At 36.4% G+C, this 18,281-nt stretch overlaps 1 protein-coding gene across 1 annotated transcript in view; it reads left to right on the top strand.

The window, feature by feature from the left end:
- The window catches only part of LOC139708220 (protein C-mannosyl-transferase DPY19L1-like), a 33,426-nt gene that overhangs the window by 7,673 nt on the left and 7,472 nt on the right, over positions 1–18,281 (top strand). The window contains exons 7-15 of the mRNA XM_071620192.1: positions 654–745; positions 1,672–1,771; positions 2,418–2,495; positions 7,256–7,342; positions 8,029–8,085; positions 13,761–13,841; positions 15,126–15,227; positions 15,727–15,798; positions 16,357–16,463. Coding sequence (XP_071476293.1) covers positions 654–745; positions 1,672–1,771; positions 2,418–2,495; positions 7,256–7,342; positions 8,029–8,085; positions 13,761–13,841; positions 15,126–15,227; positions 15,727–15,798; positions 16,357–16,463 — 776 coding nt within the window. The remainder of the gene's footprint in view (positions 1–653; positions 746–1,671; positions 1,772–2,417; positions 2,496–7,255; positions 7,343–8,028; positions 8,086–13,760; positions 13,842–15,125; positions 15,228–15,726; positions 15,799–16,356; positions 16,464–18,281) is intronic.

Genomic DNA, 18,281 nt, shown 5'->3' with positions numbered 1-18,281 from the left:
CATCCTGAGTGTATAATGGATATAAAGAAAAGCTGTATCTTCTGCGTCCCTTCTAAAATGTATCCAAGGTTTGCTGTATAATTTACTCATGCAGGGTGATCTACATAAAAAAAGTCTGTCTGTGTATTATGTGTGAATGTGCATTGTATGGGCATGAAATGGACCAGTGCAAAGCTTAAAGTCCCTTCAGGCAGGGGCTGTGTTTGGACATCTACATGTGCTATGGTGCTTTCTTAACCATATTTGTGAACATTAGATGACATTGAAGAAGCCATGATCATAGCATAAAAAATCTTTAGCCAGATTTTTTGTAAGTTTGTAGGCATGTCTGATTAATTTACAAGTCTCTATTGTCAGTGTGTTGCCAATTTCATGGTGCTGTGCTTTGAATGTCTTGCACTTTTTAGGATGTCAAGCAGAATGTTGTGGTGACATGCTAAAACCCCTAGCTGATCACATCGCTGTTGCCATGCCTAAACCCTTCTGGCATCTACAGCTGAATTCTGCAGGGCGAATAAAGAGAACATTTCGTGTAAACATGCTTTTCTCCCACAATCTTTATAGATTACGTTCCCTGCTTGTCAAAGACCAGTGATTATTGTTGTCCGCCTGTTTTGTTATCTGTCATGCTTTTATTATGGTTATCTTGGCAGTGTACCAGAGTCCAGTGGACACCTCCCTTGAGAGAAAGCTTTGCATATCCCATCTTTGTGCTGGAGATGTTCTTGGTCACTCATGTTTTAAGGTAGAGGATTAGAAATAGGATTATGAAACAAGCAATACTTGGAATATGTTTTTATTTATTTACTGTACATGTATGTGTTGTTATTATTATTCATATGTTTTTCTTCTTTTTTTTTCTTATTTACAATACGCATTATTGATACATCAAATTATGGAAGTCTTGTAACTAAGCTAGCAATGATGACTGCCAGGGGAAAGAAAACGGTTGCAGTTGCAAAATCATCAATTCAAACAGGAGTTTGATAGTGTTTTTGTGTATAAACATGTCTGAGAGTTGGGAGATGATCTTCCAGCAGGCATTCACTTGATGAAAACGAAGCTTAAGAATTCCATATCTTCTTTTTGCATGTGATGTCCGATTCGGATGAAACTTCTTTCAATCTTCTTGTCTGATTTTTCTGTCTCTTTAAGTCAGTTTGAATATGGTGTGGATTTGTTACAACTTCGACCTATGATCACTGCTCAAGGTCAGTTTGGTCCATGTTTTAAAATGGTCACATGAACAAGGACCATCATGTTCTACAAGGGCATACTTTACTGCCTTGCATGATATGTTTTGCAATAAGTTATAACTCCCACAAATTTATTTCTTGGGGATAACAAGAATTTACATAGTATTCATATTTGCATAACCGACAAAAATGTTTAAGACAAACTGCTTGCACTGTATTACTTTCAATAACTCAAGGGCATATCCCTGATACCCCTTGTGTAGAAGCTGCTGTATATTCAGTATCCTTGCTGTATATTCAGTATCCTTGTAGCTTCTAAAGGACACTGTAGAAAGATATGTTCTGCTGGGAACCTGATTGAAAAAAAAAAACCCATCTGAAGATGACTTCTTGTCTTGTACAATAGGTTACAGCATAACATGGCATAGCATAGCATTTTCATACATGCTTTAAATGTGACAATGAATCTTCACAGAATACAGAAGCCTGGATGGATTCATAGCATCGCCATCAGTCTGGGCGTGGTCGGATTCATGTTGCCATGGCAATTTGCTCAGTTTGCTCTTCTTACACAGGTAAATCCACTTTTTTTAGTGAATCATTCTATTCTTTGTTCATTTATATTCAGAATCAGATTTTTCTCAACTTGGTGTGAAGATTTACTGTATATTTAGGTTCATCTGCTTAATATGTAACAGCGGTATCTGGTTTTCATCAGATTCTTGATTTGTTTTAATTCCACCTTGAAAAAAAAGAATACAACCAGTTGTTGTTTTTTGTCAACATACAAATGCAAGGAATCAAATCAAATCGAATCGAATCATGAGGAAAGATCTGTGTGCCATTCCTTCAGTGCCAATCAGGAATGTTACATGCAAAGTAGGACAGCCATTGTGAGGACAGAGTTAGATGCAAGATTATCCTAAAGCAATCTGCAGAAGGAAGTTACTGAAGTATATTATACCATGCATTTGGATGGATGATTTCATAATTGTGATATCGTGTGATCCCTCCACCGCTGTTTTCATGTTGTTGTTGCTGCTTTGTTTTTGTTTTGTTTTTACTCTGTGGTTACTGCCTCTCTTTCTCCCATATACAATTGTATTTCTCCTTCCAACTTCCTTTTCATAATACATGCCCTTTGCCCCTCTGCACCGTATGTCTCTACTAATAGTTCTTTTTCTCCATTTCACTCCATCTCTCTCATTCCTCCAATTCCAGACCCTCGCTGTGTTTGCAACCTACATGCTGGGCTTTGCCAGTTCTCAAAAGGTCAAGTGCATTCTTCAAGGTCAAAGTGTGAGTAGCCAAGGGGTCACCTTTTATTACTTGTTTCTGTATCTCACAGTAGGGAACGATTGGCAAAAAACCAGTAGAGCTAGGCCTGTTACTGAATATTTCTTTTTCTTTGGTTTTCAACTTTGTGATTTTTGTTCACTCTTGGGCTTTTTTAGTCTTTTTTTTTGCGTACAACAATTAGGGTGATTACCTTTATTGGTCCAAGTCACTCCTGTCTATTGTAGGCCAGCAGAAACTAGTAAAAGTGATCAGATATGATTGTAGAGTGTTCATTATACGGCAGAAACTTTGAAGTATAAGAGGATGTTTCTCATGGATTCATGATTGCTACTAAAGGTACACAAATGATGTTCTGCACAACTGGTGTGGTTTCTCATGGACTTGGCCAGGAAAGAATGATGAAAGTCATATGTCATAATACACAGAGTATTTCCGCATATTACAATTATATTCTGAGGGAAAATGACATGGAAATGTGTAGTAAGGCTAGAGTGTTTTGTTGATGCTGCAAATATCTCTTAGCACTACTGTGAGGGTAAGTTTAGGGTATTATTATAGTGGAGCGGCATAGCTTGAAAAATTAGAGGAATTGTGCATTTTATGATAAAAGCACCAAATTTCGCACACATGTTGACTATGACATTTGAAATAAATTCAGATATTGGGCCATCGTAAATAGCGCCCTCAGCGGCCATGGCAGCCATTTTTCAAAATGGCCGCCATAAATGCCATTTTTCGTAAAAATTTATAAATTTCAGAAGGGAAAATCAATAAGATTTAGCAAACGGGTGGGAAATACCATTCAAAATAAATTTAGATATTGGGCCACCGCAAATTGCGCCCTCAACGGCCATGGCAGCCATTTTCAAAATGGCCGCCATAAATGCCATTTTTCGCGAAAAATTAAAAATTTCAGAAGGGAAAATCAGTAAGATTTTGCAAACGAGTGGGAAATAATATTCAAAATGAATTCAGATATTGGGCCATCGTGAATAGCGCCCTCAACGGCCATAGCAGCCATTTTTTTCAAAATGGCCGCCATACATGCCATTTTTCGTAAAAATTTACAAATTTCAGAAGGGAAAATCAATAAGATTTTGCAAACATGTCGGAAATAGTATTCAAAATAAATTCTGATATTGGGCCATCGCAAATTGCGCCCTCAACGGCCATGGCAGGGATTTTTCAAAATGGCCGCCATAAATGCCAGTTTTCGTAAAATTTTACAAATTTCAGAAGGGAAAATCAATAAGATTTTGCAAACGAGTGGGAAATAACATTCAAAATAAATTTAGATATTGGGCCGTCGCAAATTGCGCCCTCAACGGCCATGGCAGCCATTTCTTCAAAATGGCCGCCATAAATGCCAGTTTTTCGTAAAATTTTACAAATTTCAGAAGGGAAAATCAATAAGATTTTGCAAACGAGTGGGATATAACATTTAAGATAAATTTAGATGTTGGGCCATCGCAATTGCGCCCTCAACGCCAATGGCGGCCATGTTTAAAATTGGCTGCCATAAATACCCCCTTTTTCTCTGAATTTACTTATTCTAGAAGGAAAAGTTAATAAGATCTTGCAATCAATTAAAAAATGTTGTTTGAAATATATCTTGCGCTTATTTATTACATTATTGTAAATAGCGCCCTCAATGGCCATTGCAGCCATTTTTCAAATTGACCACCATGGATTCCATTATTTTTTATTTCCTGATTTCACAAAAAGGCAAAGTCAATAAGATTTTGCACACAATTTGAAAATTATGTTTGAAATAAATATTTGTATTAGATTATTATAATACTGCCCTCAACGGCCATGGCAGCCATATTCCAAAATGGCTGCCATTGTCATAATCATTTTGTTTTTAAAAAATGGTAATTTCAGAAAGAAAAGTCAACAAATGTGTACATAAATTGAAAAATCATGCTTAAAATCAAACAATATATCTAGATTGCATTAACTCTACAAATTGTTCCTTCGCAAATTTCAAGAAGAAAAAAAAATGCTAATAACGGTAATTGCAGCCATTTTCCAAAATGGCTGTCATAGATGCCATTTTTCTTTTATGAAGATGTCCTAATGCCGGAAGAAGAAAATAAACGGTTTTTTTGCGCAAGTTGACAATTACATACAAAGAAGTTTAGACATTGAGCCATCATAAGCTGTGTTCTCAATGGTTATTTCAGCTATTTCTCAAATTGGCTACAATACACCCTTCTTTTTTTTTGTCTTGAAAATTTGCTTAACTTCAGAAGGAGAAGACAGTAGAATACTCACAGAGACATTAAAGAATCTGAAATATGACGTGTATCTATTCTAAAATGTAACTTCCTAAATATTTTTAAGACAGATACGAAAAAATGGCCTTTCATTTTATGAAAAAAGTTAATTTACTTGCTGTGCTTCCATAAAAACACATACCTTTGATATCCATACTGTTAGCCATCACACGCGAAATACTGCAATTAGAACCAAACTGAAAACATGAATTTAGAACTAACCCATCAATGAAACCTTTTTTTAAATTTAAATTTCTTTGAACATCAGATTGCATTAGATATAATGGCTGTTTAGCAGTATGCTATTGCTTTCTCCTTCTGGAAAAAGCAAGGAGTGTGTGGAAGCCGTTTTGACAAAGAGCTGCCATAGCCGTTGGGGACGATGTTTAAATGGTGGCTCAATATCTTCATTTCAAATTCAAATTCAAATTCAAACTTGAATTTATTTGAATGTCTTTTGTCAATTTGCGCAAGAAATTGTATTGTCTTCTTCTGGCATTATCATATTTAAAAGAAATAAATAGCATCTATAGTGGCCATTTGGAAAATGGCTGCCATGGTCGTTGATGGTGCCATTTGTAATGACCTCATATATTATTTTCTTTTGAATATGATTTTCAACATATGTACAAATTTCATTGATTTTCTCTCTAAAATTAGCAAATCTTTCAAAGAAAAAAAGAAAGAAGCAGACATCCATGGCGGTCAGCATGGCCCTTGAGGGCGCCTTCTAAGAAGACCTTATACTTAAATTTATTTTTGAGCATAATTTTCAACTTGTTTGCAAAGTCTTGACTTTTCCTTCTGACATCAGCAAAATTTTGCCAAAAAAAAAGGGGGGGGGGGGGCATCCATGGCAGCTGTTTTGAAACTTGGCTGCTATGGCTGTTGAGGGTGCACTTTTGGATGGCCTATTATCAAATTCAGTTTTAATGTAATTTTTCACCTTTGTGGAAATTCTGATTGACGTCTGCAACACTTTACGAAAAAAAGACATTCATGGTGGCCATTTTGAAAAATGGCTGGAATGGCCATTGAGGGGGAAATTTGCAATGGCCCAATAAGTTTACTTTTGAATGTAATTTCCCACCTGTTTGCAAAATCTCGTTGGCTTTCCCTTCTGATTTTAGTAAATCTTTTCGAAAATATAGCATTTATGGCGGCCATTTTGAAAAATGGCTGTCATGACCGTTGAGGGCGCAATTTCCGATGGCCCAATATCGAGATTTATTTTAAATGTCATTTCCCATTTATAACCAAAATTTCATTGACTTTTCCTTTTGAAATTAGCATTTTTTTAAATGAAAAAGTGGCACTTATGGTGCCCATTTAAAAAAAAATGGCTGCCATAGCCACTGAGAGCACAATTTTCAATTGCCCAGTATCTGGATTTAGATTGGATGTAATTTCCCGCTTGTTTGCAAAAAAAGAAAAAAAATTGGCTTTCCCTTCTGAAATTTGCATTCTTGAACATAAAAAGGCATTTATGGCGGCCATTTTGAAAAAATGGCTACCATGGCCGTTGAGGGCGCAATTTCCGATGGCCCAATATCTAGATTTATTTTGAATGTAATTAACATTTATGAGCAAAATCTTATTAACTTTTCCCATCTGAAATTTGCAAAATCATCGAAAAAGTGGCACATAAGACAGCCATTTTGAAAAATATCTGTCATGGACGTTGAGGGTGCCATTAACAATGGCCAAATATTTAAATTCATTTTGAATGTAATTTCCCACTTGCTTGCAAAATCTTACTGGCTTTCCCTTCTGAAGTTAACAAATATTTTGAAAAAATGACATTTATGGCGGCCATTTTGAAAAATGGCTGCCATGGCCGTTGAGGGTGCTATTTCCGATTGCCCGATATCTAGATTTATTCTGAATGTAATTTCCCATTTGTAACCAAAATCTTATTGACTTTTCTCTCCTAAACTTAGCAAATTTTACGAAAACATGGCATTTATGGCAGCCATTTTGAAAAATGGCTGCCATGGACGTTGAGGGCGCTATTTACGATGGCCCAATATCTAAATATAATCTGAACGTGGTTGTCAACCTGTGTACGAAATTTGGTGCTTTTATCACAAAATGCACAATTGTTCGGCTATGCCGCTCCACTATTAGTGAAGCATTTTGGACTACGACTCATCAGTAGCTTTTATTCTCCTTGTGACTAGAGATGTGAAATTAATCCTTTATAAAGTGGGGATATTGTCCATTTAGAATGTAAGTACCATGGAACATCTTTTTTAATGTGTAAACTTGTAATCCCAGATAGTGTGTCATTGCTGCCTATGTTTTTACTGGCAAATTACATTTTTTAGACATTTAAATCGCATACAATTTCATATCGCACTGCTGTAGGACAATGTATTGCATAACTAATATAGAAAAGCTGGGCATTACATGTTTTCATTTTCATCGATCAGTTAAGTCCCATGTCTTAACAGCACCAGTGCATTCTTCTTTTCTTTCCAGATTGGATTGCTTGTCAGTTACATCATGTTATTTGGAAATGAGATGCTCCTAACATCCTTCTTTACATCTTGTCTTCTCACAATCTGGGTAAGTTGGGGTAAAACAGACCACACAAAATTAAACCTGCTCTATGACATGCCCTATTGCAAATGTCTTTTTTTTTTAAAGGGTATGGTGCATGTAGTCTATGCACAAATAAGGGGTAGAATAACTCAAAGACTGAGGCTTCTAAGTTCATTAAGCAACATTTCACCAGAGCTGATGTTGCTAACAGTGACAATTCCAGCTTTTGGAGCTTCATATGTTTTCATCATTAAGATATACAGGTAGGAAATTTATCCTTTCTAAATATGATATGTTGTAAAGTGAAAAACAAACTTTCACCCATCAGATTACCATATTATCTGTTTCCCCCCTTTTCTTAAACCATAACACAATCCAAGAATGAAATTTTACTTCACTTTTTTTCCAATGAAAAAGTACTACATTTATTTTCTGAGGACAGTTAAAAGAAAAGATGAGACAGATATTTTTTCCTTTCTTGCAAACAGACACCAAATGCAAGAAATATGGGCTATCCACCAAATTATGGTACAGACTAAAGGGTTACATTGTAGCTTATGCTGTGATCAGTATATACTATCTATTGTCTTTGTATGATTTTGAAAAAAAAAAGGAAAACTATGCTTGTTTTTCAATTGTTTCATTTGGTTATTTTTCAGAAGCTGATGATGTACATTGATGTATCTTTATTTTGTCTTTTCTTGCCGTAGATAATTCTGTTTTTGGAACCGCTCCTGGAAAAACTTGAATACAGAATTATTATATGGGTAAGTTTATTCACAGAATGTGGGATTATTCTTTTATTGTCCTCGCCAAACACTTGCATTTGAAATACAGATTTCTATCAGAGTTGAATGATGACATTACCGGTTTATAGTCAGTGCTGGCTAGAGTACTAGTGGGGTGGCTTAGTGACAAATATACTGATAATCGTGACACGCCGGACAAAAGTGTCATTTTTTCCTCAGACATTGGTATATATATGAGGATCAAAATTAGGGGGTGCTCCAAGAAATCCGCTAACAGAAAAAATGAGAAAATGCCCTTAATTTGTACATAACAATAATGTCTGAATTCAAAGACTATACACAGGGCATTCGCCAGGTTTCTGTACAATGCAATGCAATGTACATGGTTGCTAGTCTTAAAATTCAGACCCATAATACGACATATTATGTGCATGTTTACAGTAATACACCATTTTTACTGGTTTTCCTATGGTAACAGGTGGTTAGTCTGTGTTGCAGACCTGAGGGAGGTGTGTTGGAATAGTCCAGTTTTCTTAAGCACCTTTTCATTGAATAATTTCATATAATTTCTTGTAAAGGATTTTTTTAGTACTGTCTACCTCCTGTAGAGAAATGGCAAAGAGTGACATGTGACTCTGGCTCAGATACTTTAAATCTTGGGCAATGACTGAGCCAGGTGTAGGACTATGTCACAGTTCATTTTTTCTCCCAGAACTACTAGTTTACCAGTAGAAGAGCTGCATATTCCATTGAGAACTTAAGGTTTTGGGTATTGCCCTACATATTTCCTAACAAATTTAACCCGTTTCCTCCAAGATTGTGTGAATTCCATAGGTTTAGCGCAGGGATTACCTGGTTCCCGTAAGCAATTTTTATAGTCCGCACCTCCCCTCTTTATATGTTTCTTATTTCTTATGGGGGTTATTCAAATGTTTAAAAAAGTTAAAAGTCTGCTTTCATAGATAAAGTTGAATTTAGACAATTTGAATATTTTTAAAGATATATTGATATTTGTAATTTCACTCATAAAGACTTAAAGCGGTTTGAATATTTTTGGTCTGATAGCTATGTATAGACATGTTATTAAAAAGTAAAAGCAATGTTTGATTGGTTCACATTATCCAAAGAGGGTGGGATGTAGTTGGCTGGTGAACAAAGTCTATGGGGAAGTTTAAAAAGTTGATAGAAATAAAACAAAATCGGCATAGAGCAGAATCTAAATCACAATATGATATGACAAAATTCCCGACCCCAAAGGCGGTTGATTCTATGATGCTTTATGTCAAAATACATTCCACCCAAAAATACATGTGATTGATAGGAGGAAAAAGTATAGCACATTAAAAACAATATAGTTCAACTAACCCCATTAGTCCAGCAGCATAATGAAATGATTGTTAAGTTTTATCGCCTTGTCAATTGAAGATGATGTTACATAATGACAATTATCAAAGTCAGGTAGATCTACTAGTATATCAAGAAACCAAAAAGAAGGGGTGGGGTGGGGAGAGAAGAATGAAGTAAGTTATTAGTATCTGTAGTTTTGGTTTTCAGTATATTCATTTTAATTTCCTTAATTTCCGTTAGGTCATCATGGATTGGAGCATTTGTGTACTAGTAATCTGCCAGGAACAAACACAAGAAAAACTTAAAGGTCCTATATATACACTTTTGGGAGAGTGACTTGAAAAAAATGTTCAGGATATCACATTTTATGCATAATATGTGTAGGTCTGGGGGCATTTCATGAAGCATTTTGTCCGACAAGTTGTCGGACAAATTTGCTCTCTGCCAATCAGATGCAAGGATTTCTGTAGTTTGTAACAGTTTGTCAGAAAAATATCTGACCAAACTGCTTCATGAAATGCCCCCCTGTTGTATCACAAGACATCCTACCATATACAGTTTTTGCAATCAAAGCAAACATATAAAGAGATATCAGTATTTTTCTCATTAAAGCATAAATGCGGACGGTTTAGTCTGGAAACATGTTATCATAGAAATATTGTTCACATTTTGTGTTATTAACAATACTTAACATTGATTATACAGATTCATTTTTTTTTTACAGAGGTTCTTTCTATCCGTAACTCACACTTAAGAATAATTTTCAAGCACTAATTTTGGGTTTTTGCCTTTAATTATCCACAAAAAGGAGGACTCAATGCATAAAAGGTGTATGCTTTATTTTTGGAAAATGTTGAGGAGATCAGGAAAATAATATATATTGATGTAGATTTTGGACCTGAAGGAGCAGTTGAAGCATTTTTAAGAAACAATGCCTTGTGGCATCGTTCTTATCATCAAAAATTAATAATGACAAACTCAAATGAAAATTGGAGGGGGGAAGAAAAGATGAACATAATGACATGAGACAGCTTGGTAAAGATTAAACGCTAAAATAGACAATGCAGCCTCTTTTCTCAGTTCATACTTATCCAGAGTGTGTGCTTTCTTTCCAGTACCGGTATTATTATTTAGATAGGTTAGGGGAATCCCTTTGAATTGTGTGATACATCATTTTAAAGCTTACAGTCTGCTCTTTCAGAATCTGTCCTTAAAGGACAAGTCCACCTTCATGCGCACGTGGATTCAGTGAATACAACAATATTAGTAGGACACATCACAGAAAGCTTGGAAAAAATCGTACAATCCGTTCAAAAGTTATGATTTTTTAAGGTATCTGCACAGTCGCGGCTGGATGAAAAGACTACCACAGTGTATGATGTCACATGCGCACATTCTAAGGAAAATGAAATGAGAATTTCACAAAACCATACTTTTTGAATAAAGTTCACATAGTTTCTTTGACTTGCTAGTGACGTATGTCAAGGGTAATATTATTCCCCCTGCCTTCTGAAAGAGAAGTCGAGTATCCTTTTGTAAGCGAAAATAATTTATGTTGAATTTTCTTTATTCATTCTTTATATCGTTGTACACATGTGATATTACAAGGTATAGTAGTCTTCTCATCCAGCCTCGACTGCATGAGCAGAAACTTCAAAAATTCATAACTTTAGAACGGATTGTCCAATTTTCCTCAAACTCTCACTGATGTGTTCTACTATTGTTGCTGCATTCACTCAACCCACATGCTATAAAGGTGACAAATCTTTGTCTGGCGACTTTTTTGTTGATCAATAATACCAACCCTGATGGAAATCTCTTCAAATTCATAAGTTCTGAAGTCTCCTTTAAGTTTAACCAAAATCTATATATGTAGTTGCCATGGCAACATACCACTTAACACTAATGAAAAGTATTTCAAACCTCTATACATCCCGTTGATCAGTTGTACCTATTCAAATGGAATCTCTTCCAAACTGGAAAATAGCCTCCTGTAACTAACTTCAATTAAAAACCCTAGTTTTGGGTTGCCATGGCAACGCACAAATCAACAATTATATTTGACCCCTGGTTTATACTCTTGGTACCTTCTATACAACGTTCATATCAAATTTTGTGAAAATTGAATCTTCCTACCTGGAGAAATAAACAAAAACATGATTTTTAGAAAAAGTTCATTGACCTTTGACCTTTGACCTTTGGAAATTTCACCCCAAATTCAATCAAAATATTTTACTTGTTCTCAATATTCTTCCTGCCAAGTTTTATCCAGATTGGATATTCCTGACCTGAGAAATAGCCAAAAAACCTATTTCACAAATAAAGGTCATTGACCTTTGACCTCTAACCTCCTTCCCAGCATCAATTTTCTTGGAGCACCCTATTTTTTGAGAAGGTACATCATGAAGTACCTTTGGTGAAAAAATCATGCTTTTGTCCGCCGTGTCACGATAATTTCACTAAGCCACCCCACTATACAGGATTATATGATTATACATGTAACATGTATCATTGGGATTAAACAAGTTAATGGCTGTAAAATGGACACAAAGTATGCTGTTAGGGTAAATTGGCAATGATGATGCTTTCATCATCATCGAACAGGTGAGCGATTGTAGCCATTGTTTATTGTTACAGGGACAACTGGTTTCTGAACTTCCTAGACACATTGCTTGAGGTTGTTGGTTTTTTTATGCCTCCGCCACGAAGTGGTGCCGGAGGCATTATGTTTTCGGGTTGTCCGTCCGTCCGTACGTCCGTACGTACGTCCGTCCGCTTTCGTTTACGCGATAACTTGAGTAATATTAACTGGAATTTTACCAAACTTGGTCCAAGTATAAAGTATGATGGGGCAATGATTTGAATAGATTTTGGGTGAAATCGGCTAAAGGTCAAAGGTCAAGGTCAAATCATGAAATTGTATCCGTTAACGCGATAACTCAAGACTGGATGGAGTAAATTTCACCAAACTTTGTTGGAGGATGATGTATGATGGGACAATTACTTGATTAGTTTTTCAGTGAAATTGGAGAGAGGTCAAAGGTCAAAGATCAAGGTCAAATCCTAAAATTTATCTGTTTACGTGATAACTCAAAACTGGATGAAGCAGCTGTCACCAAACTTGGTCCAAGGATGATGTATAATGGGACAATTAGTTGAGTAGATTTTAGTGACATTGGCAAGAGGTCAAAGGTCAAAAGGTCAAGGTCAAATGCTAAAAATGTTGCTATTTCCCCCATATCTATGCAATGCCCGCAGTTATTTTCTTGAAACTTAGTGTAGACGTGTACTACTGCGTAAAGATTTTCCAGAGAGAGTTTCATGTCATAAGGTCAAAGGTCGAAAGGTCAAAGGTTAGGTGAAAATGTTGCAATATCACTTTTCTCGCAAATGGTTCAATGTATCTTCATGGAACTTGGTAAATATGCATGTACTGACTGGCAGGGATTATCTAGGGAATTTAGGGGTCATGGGTCAATAGTCAGGGGGTCAAAGGTCAAGGTCAACTCAAAATGTTACTATTCCCTCATATACTAGTGTATGCAATGATTGCATTATTAGTTTTAAAATTTAATTTATGTACATGTATTACTTAATGGAGATTCTCTTGGAAATTTCCAGCCAGAAGGTCAAAGGTCAAAGGTTAAGGGTCAAAGGTCAGGTTTAAATGAAAAAAAGAAAGATATATTTTGCACTGTAATTACACTCTTTCTTCATACCTTAGAAATTATACTCAGTGCATAAACTTATAATAAGGTCGGTCAGAAGTCAAGTAAAAATTTTTAATTCCCCAAATATGTGTACCTGCACTCTTTAATAGACAATTATAGCAAACCCAGTTCGTGGAAAGTGAACATTCAAGATATTTCTGACAAACCTGTTGTTTCGATATTTTGCCAGTTATGTGAAACTGTCATCACACATTGTGAAGACATTGTACTATACACCTATTGGGAGAATCATGCATTATGGCGGAGGCATCAGTCGCCATAGCGACATTTCTAGTTTTTTTCTGAAATACATTGTAGTTGATGTTTTGTTGTAATCCCAATAGTCCCAATGTTCAGTCTTCCTACCCCTACCCTGCAAAAACTTTCTCAAAGAATCCCCCCCCCAAAAAAAAGCAAAAAACAAAACAAAACAACAACAACAGCTACAACAGAAACAGCCCAACAAAAGTTAAATCAAGTCTGTAGTAAGTTTATCTTCTAATTGTGACCGTAGCGCTATTTGAAAGACAACATTTTACATGTATATACGCTGTCTGTATTGTAAATGCACATTTTTTGTTGTACTACACTGTACTGTGTCATAACTGTATAGGATTGCTTCATGTTTTCTCACAGTTGTGTCAGTTGTGCCTATTACTTGGAGGAGTCTTTACCATCAAGCTGGTCTTGTCTACACTCCTTCGGACAGAGGATGATGTAAGAACATTCTCCCTCATTTGTTTGTGTGTTTGTTTTTATTAACCTGTTGAAGACTACTTTCGAGTGTATTCGGACTTGTGTGTATGGGAAATTGAAAATGTTATAGCAAAATCAGCTCATCCTCAACAGGTTAAGTAGAGCCAGATGAATATGTGAATTATTGTGTGAATGTGTGTATGTGTGTGCGATGAGGAAGTCTTAATTATTAAAGTGATGTTCCTCCACACAGCTGTTTCTTGACTACTGTAAAAGTGGAAATTTTGCGCAACCAGAAACCAGCACGAATAAAAGCGCATGATTGTTTTTGCTTGCTTACACGATGTATATTCCAGTAGTTCATGTCTTGATTCTGCAGAATTAAAAACACACAGAACTCATCTTACCTGGCCGAACACAAAAAAATTACTCTTGTGAAAATATCCGCTTTTAGAGTACTATGCTGTAATGTAAAATTCTGTACTGTTTTCATTTTCCCCTGTGTCAAAATATTTTGACTAAGTATGAAATTGCATTGACTGTTTCATCCACTCTTGTTTTAAGGAAAAGAGATGCTGATGTAAATTTCTGATTCCCTTTAACCCCTTGAGGACGGGCTGACTTTGCTACAACACGCATTTCCCATAGACCCCTGCCTGAGTATTCTTGGGACTCGTCCTCAATTGGTTAAACAGATACAGCACCTGCTGTATGCTTTGTGTACTGTACAGGAAAGAGATACAATGTGGTCTGAAAGGACACCACAGATATATGTTACATGTTTATTCAAATCAAAGAGGTTTTCAGGACTAGTGCCTTTCTCATTCTCAAACTAAAATCTTGATGTGTAATGAAAAGCATTTCTAGCACAAGGGGTGCGAAATCATTGTGCCTGTAAATTTTGCATACTGTGTTCAATTTAGTCAGGAAATGTTGATTAAGCTAGGATAATTGTACATGTATGTCCAGGCCACATCCATTACTGACCAATAAGAAATGAAATATTCCTAACAATATATTTGTTTGCCCTTTTCAAAATCAGCTACTGCATAGGACATCATGCTCTTGTGGTATGATAGTGAAGATGTGTGTAATGCATGATTAGTATGTGTTAAATCGAGGCCATGTTTTGATTGTTCTGCTGTATCTGCCATATTCAAAGGGAAAATAGCTTAATAGTTTATAAAATGAGTTCATTCCATTTCATAGCCTCTAATAAAGCTGAGCAAATTAGGATTAAACCTTTAAATTTTCAAGCTTTTAGTGCCACTTTTCCCTAAAGTCCTCTTCTCTTTTGGTTTTCAGGCTCACATTGCCAATCTATTTAGGTCCAAGTTTTCTGACTACAAGGACTTCCACACCATGCTATACACCTGTGCTGCTGAATTTGATTACATGCAAACTGCGGTAAGCCTGTCATACAGTGCCCCCTTTATACATAACATCGTCTGTGAAATTGTGCTTCAGTACAATTTCAGGACATATTTCCAGCCTCGCTGTTTTAGTTCTTTGCTGTAATAGAAGAAAATATAAATAATTGGACCCATTGAAATATGTATTAATTTTTTGAAAAGCTCAACTATAATTTTGTTAAATACATTTCAAGAGAAATTGTCAAAGTTTGCTGTCATAGACTGATTTTTGCAGTGAATAAAAACCCCGCTTTGTATATGTTATGGACACAACCATCTGCGAGTGAATACCAAAAAAAAAAAAAAATCACTTTAAAAAAGCCAAGCAGTCATGTTGAATTGAGAATTGAGAGTGAATGCTCCAATTAGACTCTGTCTGTTGTAAATTTCTCTGTTGGCAACTGCTATTTATATTTAATACCAAGTACCATACCAAGTATCAATATCCAAAGAACATTATTATTATGAAGTGACAATGTGTGCTTATTTCACAGACCCTTGTGAAGTTTTCCCAAACATTATTGCTTCCCAGTGCTGTGGTGGCTGTCTTGGTATTAGCTTACCATGTGAGTATTTACCATCATCATTTCTCTAGCAGTAGCACTGTTGAAAGATTCATACATATCACTTGGAGGGTTCTGAATGAGGTCTATGGGAATTTCAGAATCTTGCAGGGAACTTATTTCATGGCTTGCGGAAGACTTGTAAAATGTATGCTGACAAGGTTAGCATCTATTTAGAGTATTAAATATGTTGATAAGACCAGTTTTTAGCTGTATTTTAGATGAGACCGTGATAGAAGATTTGCCAGGTATACTGTACTTTCCTTTGACATAAGTGTTGGGTTTAACAACCAAAGTCCCAATCTTATGGCCAAAGTGATACTATGAAAATCAGGTGGATAAAACTGAATGAGTGGATTCTGTGTTCAGCCAAGGTCCATCTTTATACCTAAAGTCATATGTGCACTCATGAATATTCAACTCATTAATATTCATCATTCTTGTTAGCCCTTGATTCAATGTTTGTCACACCCATGATAGTCAATCATGCAAGAAATTGTGTCTGAAGCTTCTTACTATTTCCTTGGTGTTTTCACTCTCTGTTCTTGCTACCTCCTATAGTTATTCAGGGAATTTCTGCAACCAGGTATTCAAGGAGGGCAGGTCAGATCAGAGACCTTGACCAATGGCCAGAGCATTTCAGCAATAAGAGATCCACCGCATCAAGAGTAAGATTCAGCTTGTTGTCCCCGCCGAACGAGTTCGAGCAGGGGACTATGAAACGGGCTCCGTACGTGTGTGTGTCCGTGTGTCCGTCCGTCCGTGTGTCCGTCCGTCCGTCCGTGTGTCCGTGTGTGCGTCCGTGTGTGATCAAAATCTTCAATTTGCTACTTCTCTGTCATTTATGAGCCAATTTTGATTCTGTTTGCTTTATATGATAGCACTACATGGGAGCTTTGAAACTTCTACACAGAATTTCAGTCGTGACCTTTGACCTTGACCTTTGACCTATATTGTACATTTTGCTACAAAATGCTACTCCTTCGCCATTTCTGACCCGATTTCGATTCTGTTTGCTTTATGTGATGGCACTAGGTGAGGGCTTCAAAACCTCTACACAGAATTTTGACCTTTGACTTCTTTGACCTTTGACCTTGATTTTTTGACCTATATTGTACATTTTGCTACAAAATGCTACTCCTTCGCCATTTCTAACCCGATTTCGATTCCGTTTGCTTTATGTGATAGCACTAGGTGAGGGCTTCAAAACTTCTACACAGAATTTTGACCTTTGACTTCTTTGACCTTTGACCTTGATTTTTGACCTATATTGTACATTTTGCTACGAAATGCTACTCCTTCGCCATTTTTAACCCGATTTCGATTCCGTTTGCTTTATATGATGGCACTAGTTGAGGGCTTCAAAACTTCTACACAGAATTTTGACCTTTGACTTCTTTGACCTTTGACCTTGATTTTTTACCTATATTGCACATTTTGTTACAAAATGCTACTTCCGGCGGGGACATATGTTACGCACCGCGTAATTTCTACTTTTCCTTGTTTGCATGATTTCTCCAATCAAAAGTTCTATGATGTAGTCAAGTCAGAAAATCTTGCATTGACGACTTCAGTAATTACCTACTTTCTCACAACTAGTCAGTCACATTAAAAATTTGTGTTAACTTTGTGTAATTGATTCAAATTTGTTTTCAATACTTTACTTGTTTCCACTTTGAACAAGATGAGGCATTTTGGCAAGCACCTGAGTCTTCGTGAGCATTTTTGGATCCCCCCCCCCCCAATCACATTGCATCTTCTCGAAAACTGGTGGCTTGATTTGACCAAACTTTGCAGAAATTGTTAATGGAGGAGGTGATCAAAGTTTGTACAAATGGTAGTGGTGTCCCCTTTGGAAACCTTTAGGGCGAGGCCCAACTATTCAAAATAGGAAGGTGTTTCCCAAGGGGCATGTCTGCAGCAATCCCTGAATCTCAAGATTTTTGAAATGGTTTGCCTCATGTGGATTGCCATGAAGGCAAAGTATGCTGTTTAGGTGGAAGATAGACCAAGTAGTCTCTTGTAATGTTTTCGAGAAAGCAAGTATCATGATGGAATTTGAATTTTTTTTTTTGGAAATAGCTTGTGATAATTGTGCTTGTTTACATTGCAAACTAAAATCCCATTCCTTCTAAGCCACACAGAAATACACTGTAGAGCCATCTGCATCTCATAATCATAGGCAGATGCACAAAGCAAAGGGAGGAAATGTTCAATTAGTTCAGAAGTCTCATTGGAATCAGTATTTGCTCAAATCCAATCACAGGTTTTCAGTGTAGGTGTTATAGTCTGTACTCTGTTGGTCAAATGAGACATAAGGTCCTAACCTGAACAGGGAAAACTGCAGTATGTATAGTAGCCTGCTTAGAAAGTGCTTGAAGGAGGGAAGTGTTAATCCATTGAGGACGAGTCCCGAGTATACTCGGGCAGTTGTCTATGGGAAATGTGTGTTGTAGCAAAATCAACCCGTCCTCAACGGGTTAAGC

Source organism: Diadema antillarum, unplaced genomic scaffold (assembly GCF_040938485.1).
Source record: "Diadema antillarum isolate AM-2024a unplaced genomic scaffold, OU_Dant_1.0 seq00001319_RagTag, whole genome shotgun sequence".
Taxonomy (NCBI): Eukaryota; Metazoa; Echinodermata; class Echinoidea; order Diadematoida; family Diadematidae; genus Diadema; species Diadema antillarum.
This window is presented reverse-complemented; position numbering and strand designations above follow the sequence as displayed.